The 10,406-nt window shown below is 50.0% G+C and overlaps 1 protein-coding gene across 1 annotated transcript in view; it reads right to left on the reverse strand.

Moving 5' to 3' along the window:
• Nucleotides 1–10,406, reverse strand: part of LOC105302139 (RNA-binding protein Musashi homolog 2) — a 264,916-nt gene that overhangs the window by 6,578 nt on the left and 247,932 nt on the right. The window contains exons 9-10 of the mRNA XM_011375105.2: nt 3,595–3,749; nt 1,652–1,724 (exon numbers count right to left, since the gene is read on the reverse strand). Of these exons, the coding sequence (XP_011373407.2) occupies nt 1,683–1,724; nt 3,595–3,749 (197 nt within the window). The 3' untranslated portion in view covers nt 1,652–1,682. The remainder of the gene's footprint in view (nt 1–1,651; nt 1,725–3,594; nt 3,750–10,406) is intronic.

The following is a 10,406-nucleotide window of genomic DNA, read 5'->3' on the forward strand; positions in this document are numbered from 1 at the left end:
GCTGCATGGAGGATGGGCTGGCAGCAGCTTTGCCCCACCCCCTACCCCATGGAGAGGCTGCAGTGGCCTTGGAGGGCATGGGCTACAAGTGGAAGCCCTAGACCACCCTCGTTTTTCAGGGGAGGAAGGGAAGGAGTGCTGGCGGCCCCAGTGGATCTGCCGCACTTGGTGGTGGTTTAAACCCCTCATCATCTGACTCCACAAAGGGCTGCTGCCAGCTTCCTCCTCCCGAGTTCTCAGATTTCTCAGTCTACTTTGGTCTCAGAGGAACCTTACTTTCCCTGGGGCCCCAAATCCAGTTTAATTAGCAGTCAGTAGCTCTCCTTCAAACTGTTAGTGGCCTCTGGCTCTGGCCAGCAATGGCTGGGTCAGTGCTCTAAGGGAAGTGGAGGCGAGGGGTTGCGGGGAGAGTCCACACATGGTTTATTTGGTTAAGAGAGGCAGTTGCGTTAGTTAAGGTGATTCCTTAGCAGCAACGTTAGAGAAATCCAAAAGAAATTTATGGAGCTCAACTTAACTTGGTCTCCCCACTGAGCCCACTCTAGATTCCTGGCTGACCCGGGGGCCTGGTGCCCCTTGTAGAGAGTGAGCCCTCTACAAGAGAAGCGTACTACGAACTGCAAACCAAAGTAGCGAATCCATCTCCAGCCTGGCTTCTGCTACGTCCCGGCTCCCAGGATGACAGGCGCTCATGTCCTAGCTGGGATTTTCCGAGTGGGACCCATTCCCAGGCTTCTACTGTCACTCTCTTCCAAAGAGACAGACCCATGTGCCAACCCCCAAACTAATGTGCTAACACAGTACGCATTTGGCTTTCACGAGAGAATCCCTCTCACTTCCTTGTGCTCTCCCCAAGAACGACAGAGATTCATTTTCAAATGAGAATATGACAAGAAGCTCCCTCACTGACTGGCCCAACCTCCCTCTCCTCCACTCCACCCCTTCCATAGCCCCATCGAAGTGATTTAAAAAATGTTTAATTAACTGGAGCTCAGTTTAAAAGGTTAGGAAACTGGCAGGGATCCAAATCCACATTACGCAGGTGATATCGTTAATTTAATTTGCTTTTCGAGCGGTAATCTGGATAATTACTCAGTAGTTACTGGCAAAAATGTTTTCTTTTCACTGAAAGATGGAGTCTGGCTGTTCGACTGTAGGAAACCCATTGGCTGAGGCCAGGGAGCTCCGGGAAGCCGAAAGGGCCCAGCAACCCTCAACGTCAGCTCCCAGGACCCTGCGGGGAGGCCTGGCCCCCACCGCAGGCCTGGCAGAAGCCCAGTGTTCCCCTGCCTCATCCCCCTGGGATGAGGGGATGGGCACAGCACGAGATCTCCCTCCAGTTTCCCACGCTCTTGATTGTATTTCAAGACAAAGAAAGATGAGGGGAGGGGAAGATAAAGAAAAGGAATCAAAAGAACCAAATCGAGAAGAAAAAAAAAAAAAGTGGGGGTCATGATTAAAACTGGAGAAAGGGATGAGAGATTAAAAGACGGGATTTTTTTTTGCCCCCCCCGCCCCCCGAAAAGGGGTCCAGAGAGAGGAGAGATGTTGATGCGACGAGATCCGGGCCCGTGCGTACTTGCATGCCCAGGGCACATACAGGTACGGACACGCCCGGCAGGGCGGAGACACATGGCAGAGAAGGTAATACCTCAGAGTGGGATGGCAACGAAAGCACCTGCTCAATGGTATCCATTTGTAAAGGCCGTTGCAATCAAAGGTCCCTAAAATTGCACAATTGTTAAGGTCATCAGCACGCTATACATGGAACAGATTGTCATATTCTGGGAAAGGAAATTATGTCTGGGGCTAGACTGTGGTTGCCAGCATGAATATGTAATTCTGAGACACCGTGCCATGAAGGGCCAGGATGATGACACCCTCTCCAGCTCCAACCCCTCCAGCCCCCACTCCCCGTCCCAAGCCTGTGTTCGGACCCAGGGGAAAATCGAGAGCCAGATTCAGGGGGGTGGGTGCGTGATGGGAAAGGGAGGCTCGTGCCCCAAATGAGGGACACTGTTGCCCTGACTCCTGGAGCGTAGAGATGACAGTGTCTCTGTCCACAGTCCCAACGGCTCTGGCTGCGGAGGAAGCAAGCCCGTGCAGACAAAACAAAAACCATCACAGACCACGGGTCAAGACACCCAGGTTTTTCAAGAACAAACAGGGCCTGTGTTTCTGGGTGCTGAACATGGAAATGAGTTGTGTTCTACATGGTGACAGACGGTCTCCCAAACCGATGCAGCTCTCGGCTGAATGATAACACTCTGGATTGGGTACTACAGCTGCTCCGAGGAGGTCTGACTCATCAAACTGCTGACTTAAGTGACTTTGGCTTGGGAGTAGAACTGAACAAGGACCCAAGCTGCATAGGCCAGGGCTGGCAGGAGTGTGTGTGTGCGTGTGAGAGAGATAGAGAGAATGTATGCATGTGTGAGAGATTGTGAGAAATTGTGCACGTGAGACAAAGTGTGTGTATGCACGTACGTGCGTGCGTGCGAGAGAATGTATGCACGTGTGAGAGATTGTGTGAGAAATTATACACGTGTGAGACTGTGCGTGTGTGCGTGTGTGTGTGTGTGTATGGCTCCCAAGTCCAGGGGCAGGATCTGGCCATCCTGGTGCCTCACACTGTCAGCACTGGCTTTGCTCTCCCCAGCACAGCCCTCTCCTGAGGGGGACAGGACCTGGGACAGCGGACACTCCCATCTTAGCTCAAAGCCAAACGGCCTCCAAAATGCTCAGGTTGGCTCGGGAGAAGTTGGCCGATTTTCTGTTTCCCAAATGGATGGGACAGCGAGCGAGTGGGCTCAGGCACATTCATGCTCACACACACCGGGAGGGGAAAGAACAATACAATCTGAAAACAGCATGCAAATCTGTTAAGCAAATTTCCATGGCCTGGATTAGTCAGATTATAGAACCACAGAGCATTACAAATATCAAATGCATCTGGCCTTGGAGTGGGGCACAGCTAAAGAACACGAATGGGAACTTACTTGGAACCTAAAAACTAAGAAACATTAGCAAAGGGAACCTCCTGGGGAGGACCTGCACCCCACACCACATCCCAGGCACCAGCACTGCCACTGGACCTTTGGCTGGGGGACTCGAACGACTAAGGTTGCTACTCTGAGTTGGGGGGTCTGCAGCTGAGGTCCAGGCCCACATGACAATCTCCAGAAGGCAGAGGTCAAGATCAGGGGCTGACACTGAGGACCTACTGTGTGCCAGCAGGCGACATAACCTATTTCCATTAATTCTTAATCTTTTGACTTATTTTCCTTTTTCAGTGAGGGAGGTGATGGGTTATATAAGTGGCTCAAGGTTGCGTGGGCTGAAGATGATGGAGTTGTGCTCTGCACCTGACCTGCTCACACTGCTTCCACTCCATCACATGCCCTGGCCCACAGGTGCTCAGGTAACATCTGAACAGAAGAGCTTCAGCCCCAGGTGGCTGATGTGACGTGGATGGGGACCCACCGCCCTCTCCTCGGCTCCCAACTCTGGGCTTTTCCAGCACACTCTCCCCATAGGTCACGGGAGATGCGCAGGTAGGCGGGGGCAGGAGGGCAGGGGAGGACAGGTACTTACAGCTATGCCGTGGCCAAAGCCGGAGCCCGGCTGTGGGCTGGCTGCACTTATGTAATTCCCCACTCCGGAGTCCTGGCTGGCAGGGCCGTAGAGATCGGCGACAGGTCCTGGGCTGTTGGCCCCCGGGAAGCCTCCGGGCCGCGCCGGATTGGAGCCTGCCGGGGAAGCGGGCGCGCCAAAATTCGGTTGAGCACTGTAGCTATTCAGGACTGGTGTGCAGAGAATAGAGCTGGGTATGAGGCCAGAAGCCAGGCATGCACCGGTCATCACAAGCCAAACACTCGAGAAAAACAGCTGAGGCCCAACTTCTAACACTCAACCAAGGCCATGCGAAAACATTAGCAGGGACTCAAGAATACTCAGCCCAGGCTACTACTAAGAAGCTCGGAGCTCCAAAAATATAGAGAATAAAAAAACAATCATTCAACACACTACGGCAACCAACCGGAGGTGCTTCACTGCCCACCAAATTATCACAATAGAAATAGAGATATATATGGAAGAGAGAGAGAGAAAGAGAGAGATTTTTTTTCACATCTGAATTGATGCTCATGCAGTCTTGTCTAGATCTGGGCACGTTGAGACAGCATTCACATCCCATGCAAACTACAAAGGAACTAGTTTTAGACTACACATTGTGTTAATATTGATATTAAAACGTGACAGGAAACAAAGCAATTTGTGTCTAGGAAAAAAAATCTTTGGGGAAGGGATTTTTGATTTTTTTTTGTTTCACTTTTTCTTGTTTGTTTGCTTTTGGATCCATTAAATGACAAATTTGTTTTAAAAAAGACAAAAAAGATCTCCATTCTCCAGCCCCCCCAAACCACTTCCCCCCTCCCCACTGGCTACTCCCTCCCTTTCCACCCTTCCCATTTATGTCTCTGCATGAAAGTTGTCCAGTCCATACTGAACGTGGTCGGAGGATGGGGTATGTCATGGAAAAGAAAATCTGGGCATCTTATCGTAACCGTAATGATGGTGGCAGAGGTTCCCCTTTCGGGTGAAGAGCAGGGGATGGAGGGAGGGGATGGGGTGGGGATGGCAAATCTGGAGGCTGGGGCCGAAGCTGGGTGAATGCCAATGATATTCTACAGGACACCCACACACTCACCTCCTGCAGTAGAAGGAAAGGGGGATTTAAACTTTTTTTTTCCTTTTGTTTAAAAAAAAAAAAGACAAAGAAGTATGAATGCAGAACATACTGATTGAACCAATTTATCGCTAAAGCATATCAGACCGAGATTCCTGCTTGCCGTTAGTTATCTTCAGATATAAATTCGACTGAGAAGAAGAGCTAGGAATGTACCTGCAGAGGCAGGACTTCACACCCACTGGTCCCCAGAGTGGTGGGGGGAGAAGGCAGGGGGAGGAGACATTGCCTTGGGCCCCCTCCTTAACCCTCCCCCAAATTCCATCATCTCCTCCCCAGTGAGGGCCAAAGTCTGTCAACCAGGTTAATATTGTCTCCAGTTTTCCTTAGTAGCTTAAAGGTTTTCTTTTCCAGAATGGAAAAAAAATTTTTTTTTTTTTTTTTACATGCAAAAAAGTACGTTCTCATTGATTTTTAAAGCTCGAGGTGAGTCTGGGGCTGGTCACTTCTGGGCTATGGCTAATGTCGAAGAACCAGACCATCTGGGATGCACACATTTTCAGGGCTCCGAAGGACAGCTCCTCACAAGGCTCTTCTCTCTCTGCCCCCTCAGCATTTCCGTCTCCGCCCTGTGACCGCCGTACTCCCCTCTCGGCCATGCCTTGCCCGGAGTCTGTGGCTGCAGTTCCCTACTGCTGGTGGGGGTCAAAGAGCCAGACGTGGATGGTCCCTGGATGGGAAGATGGCAGTGACAATGCACAGAAGCCAGGCTGGCAGGGGACTGCGATGGGGACAAGAAGATAGATACAAAGAGAGACCACACCAAGCGGGGCTTGGCTTCTGACTCAGCAGAGGAAAGAGAAGCTGCTCCCTCAGATGCCCTCTGGGGCAGGAGGCCCCATGGTGAGGCCCCTTGGAAGGTGTAGCCAAGAAATGAATAAACTGGCTGATGAAAAGAACAGGTTAAAGAGAAAAAAAAAAATCACAAAGGCTTAGAGCAAGTGAATGGCTGATTTGGGAAGGCTCTGGCAGACAAAGAGGATGAGATTTTTGAATATAGAAGATTAAGCTTGCAGATAACATTTGGCCCTTCTCACTCATGGAGGCAAATATCAAGCTGAGATGTTCAAAAGGCGGTATTATCTTGGTCTAACACACTCTTTTCCTCTGGGCTAGGGAAAATGGAGAGAGCTCAGATAGTGGACTCCGGGTTCACCCAGGCACCTGACCCGCCTCCTATAAAGTAACTAACAAGTAACCAGCCTGTTCTGTTTCAGGGAGTAGGGAGCAACAGTGGAAGATAGATTTTTTGGCTTCTTTTTCCTCTGGCTAGATGAGGATCCAGGAAGATGGTGGGCAGGCCCACCCATCTAGGGGCTGGGAATAAGGGAGGTTTCAGTATTGGCTCCTTCTAGCACAGGGAGAACCACGCAGAGACTAATCCAGCCAGTAGAAGCAGACTGGGACACAGGATGCAGCATGCCCATGGAAGGATGCTGTCCAGACATCCCCCTCCATAGGCTTACAAGACAAGAGGGCTGGTGGTATTTTGTCTTTCCTTGGCTACCTCTCCTGGTCTTATGTGCCTAGGCCTGTAGCTTAAGAGTTGGTCTGAAGGAAATTTCACAATAAGCAGCTCTTCTTCGGCCTGAATCACCCTTCCCCACTCAGTCATCTTCCCATCAAATGACACTAAAATCAGCATAGAGAAGGCACTGTATTAGAATGCAGCTTTAAAATCTATATTATTAAATAAACTTGTTCCTCCCAATGCCTAAGCCCCAGGTCGAAGTCACCTTGCAGATATCCCCCAGCCAGGGGTGAAATAGTGGGCTGTGGGTCTCCGCCAGAGGGTGCAGTTGTCAGGAAGAAGCAGTCAAGTTCAGGGCTGGTCCCTTCTTCAGCGTGTGTGTGTGTGTGTGTGTGTGTGTGTGTGTGTGTGTGTGTGTGTGTGTGTGTGTGTGTGTGTGTGTGTGTGAAAAGGAAAGGCTCTCAGTACATATTGCTGAATAAATAAGAGCTGAGATTTATAAGTGGGACATTACGATTCCTGTCTCAGAAGAGGACAATGTCTTGCAAATAGCTTGGCGTTTTTTGCAGCAGAAGCTGTGAGTGTTAAGTGGCCTGGACCAAGCTCTGCACCAGGCTGGTTGTTCGGGGTGCTCACTTTTCTCCATCAGCTGCCCTGGGCAGCACCCACAGCAGTGGTTTAATCCTGGACAAGCTCCTCTTCGCCTCGACCCTCGTCTCCCAGCATCCTCTGTGCTTATCCATCCAGGTAGCCAGTATGTTCAGGGAGGCAGCCAGGATGTGGAGAGAGGGAGCACTGGACTTGGAGTCAGAAGACCTGAGTGTGACCCGGCCCTGACCTCGGTGTCAACCCCTTACTCACTGGAGTCCTCATATGTGAGTGCTGCCTGCCTTAGTCAGCCTGACTCTCAGTGGGCTGCGGCAAGAATGAAAAAGAGTAAGCACTCTGTGATTTGTCGAGTTTAAAACAAATACACCTATTTTTGAAACAGCTGCATATGCAGAGCCCAACAAAGCAGGTACCATATGTAGATTTAGGAAAATCTGATATAGGAAAATACAGTTCGCTTGCCATACAAATCAGGAGGTGATTTACAAAAGGATCCAATTCGTCCCCTTGATGCATTTAATCATCTTGGACCTGAAGAAAGAACTCCAAGGATGGAGGCAGGAAAGCAAGGACATGAAATCTCACTGAGGCCAGAAAGAAGAAATATATTTGAGTTAAAGTGAGAGGCATTTTACATCGGCTAAAAGGAAGAATTTCTTGCCCATCAAGGGAAAAACAACAACAAAATAAACCAAAACACCCTGACTGAGGAAAGCCAGAGAATCTTATCCCTGAGACTTTAGCAAAGGTCTGTCCTTCAGGCTTAGTCCCTCACCTAGACCTCACTTAGACCCAAAGCTCTGGGCACCTTTGCCCTCGGGGTTTTAAGGCAAGCCCAGGAGATGCCTACTTCTGGCTGGCGCACAGCCTGAGTGTAGCTCTGCCCAGGTGGGGTCAGAAAGGGCCGGGCTGAGGGTGGAATAAGTCATGGGGAGCAGGGGAGATTGTAGGGGCAGGCAATGAGAATTAGAACAGCTTCACTGTAGGTCTAGGAGAGGCGTGGATGTCTAGGTATTTCTGTATGATCCCTAAGTGATGCCACTGGACCTGAGGCAGAAAGCTAGAGCCTAGGACTGTGAGGGGGCCCCTGCTGGGAGGGCACCTGTGGCTCTCAGGTCTGAAAAGTGGATTATAACTGATCCAGAGGAAGGAACTGTTTATAAAGTCCTTTCCAGGTGAGCTCAGCCCACATATCTGGGACAAGCCAGGATCCAGCCAAGACCCAGCTTTGGACCCAGATCCCAGTTTGGTGGGGGGGCGGGGGGGGTTCACATTTTCCCAAAGGGCAAGGCCAGCCCTCAAGACAATCCCAGTCACCCACTGTGTGAATCATCTGTTGCTGCCAGGTTTAATCTCCGGCGGGAGGCCCTGGTGCCCTTGGCACATTTCTGGGGACAGAGCATGTGCCGCTCAGGGTGAAGCCAATGCAATGGTGGGCCTGTTCTTACTATGTCCAGTTCAGAAGGTAATGTGCTGCCAAAATAGAATTCATTACACGTGCGTCTAGGGCCTGGTAGCAGGGAGTATGGGCTGACTGGTGACCCCCATTCCTAGCCCAGGCCCCCCGTACAGTGTAGGACCGAGAACATAAGCCTAGGTGATATTCTTTGAGACCAGGGCTCTGTTAATTCATCACATTGGATTTTAGGGTTTTTGTTTACTTTAGAGAATTTAAAGAAACTGATTGAAAGTAATGTGTAGAGGAGCTATGCTGGTAGGCTAACGCCGGAGACAAGAGGTCAGGGTCATTGTCCCCTCCAACACTCACTTCTACCATCGTCTCTGTCTGCCTTGATTAAAAACTCCACAGCACATAGATCTGTCTCCCTATTAGCAAGGAACTCCTCAAGACTGGGCGTGTGGACAAGCGGGTGGCTCTCAGGGGTCTCTTGGGACTCTATGTTCTCCAAAGCAACAGTGACTTATCTATGTTCCCCCATAATACTGGGTGCTCAATGGATGCTGGGTCCAACTGGCCGTCAAGAGTGAAAACCTGCATGGGTCCCTCTTCACGGCCAGCCACTCCTTGCTTGAAAGTTCTGAAGAATGGGAGCTGGGCAGCCAAGGGCCTTCCTGGGAACAGAGCTAGGGACCTCACTCCACAGGCTTCTTTCTGTGCCCACTATAAATTAATACAGATGATCGAATGGGCAAAGTCAGCATGAAAAGATAAACTTGTTTCTGATAATGAAAGGAGAAACACTCAGCTGTGAATTATTATCGCATGTCTTGAACAGAGCGAGGGGGATTACACTCCAGCAGTGTGCCTGGCCACCACGTCCTTGGCTCCCGTTTTTTTTCTAGAGCTTAGCCTGAAGGCGGGAGAGAGAGATAGAGAGGGCCAGCAATTATGTCCAACCTGAGAGAACTGTATGACTAAATTAAAACCAAATCAGCTCAGGGACCCAAATGCAGGAACGATCAATTTTATATATAATATATTTTTTAAGCTTTGCTGAAATTCAGTCTATTTCAGAAGGGAAGGAGAAGAAATGCTTTAAAACCAGGGGGAGGATTAAGAGGGCATCAGCGATGGTTATTTCTTTTTCCCTGTCGCCATATACATACATACAAATATATTACTGAGAGGTACAAACTCAGCCTGGTATTTACAAGTCTTGACATATCCAGAGTTGCCTGGCTCATCTTAAATACTACACAGATACATGGAGAGTATTTGCTCATTCCCCGGGCTGACAGGGAAGTCAGTGTCAATGTCTTGTGTGTCGGTTATAGCAGTTGTCAGTCCTATAAGATTGCAGTTTCTGCTTGTTCTCTCAAACCTAATCTGCTTCTGACTGGCTGGTGCTGATATCCGCTGGTTAATATCAGCGTATCTCAGGTAGGGAACTGATGCACTGGAGAACCAAAGACTTGAGACTAATAATTTTGTAGAATGGTCCAAGCTTCTGGTCAAATCACACTCCCCTAAAAAAGATTAACGTCACTACTGGCTGGCTCGAAACCCCTAACATCATGTGTTAGTGGCGAACCTGGAGATTCATACCCCCCACTCAGATCAGTGAGGGGAGAAAACCCCAAATGCCCAGAGGGGGCCCATCTGAGGAGGGCTTTGTGGCCGGGACTGTATATACTTTTACGCTGAGGAACACACTCAACAGAAAACAGCTCCTTCTCTTTCCATCTTGATGCTCGTTTATTAACGGCCCTGATTTGGGTCCATGGTTATGTCTGTCCCCTCTTCAGGAAGGACCAGGGCCAGCTGGTTCAGAAAGTGGGTTAAGGGAGGAGGGGAGTTACCCGAATTGATACCATATGCTCCTGGTATAAATTCTGGGGATGGGGCAGCCTTGAGTGGGCCTGGGCCTGGTGACCAAGGAAACCAGGCTTTTGTCATAAGGGCAAAGAAGGAACTTTCTGGAGCTATGGTGAGGTTCTTGTTTCTTCCAGACCCCAGGGGTCCTGAGGGACAGTGATTGTTTGCATGTGTCTAAGGAAGGAAGGGGAGAGGGGCCCCAGGAAAGAAAAGGCCATGATGTGATGAGGTGAGTCACCGGGGCTTGTGCGGTTCTTGCTCTGCCAGTGTGAACTGCCTGCCGGGCTGCAACAGCTTCACCG

The sequence above is a fragment of the Pteropus vampyrus genome, unplaced genomic scaffold, assembly GCF_000151845.1.
Source record: "Pteropus vampyrus isolate Shadow unplaced genomic scaffold, Pvam_2.0 Scaffold261, whole genome shotgun sequence".
NCBI lineage: Eukaryota > Metazoa > Chordata > Mammalia > Chiroptera > Pteropodidae > Pteropus > Pteropus vampyrus.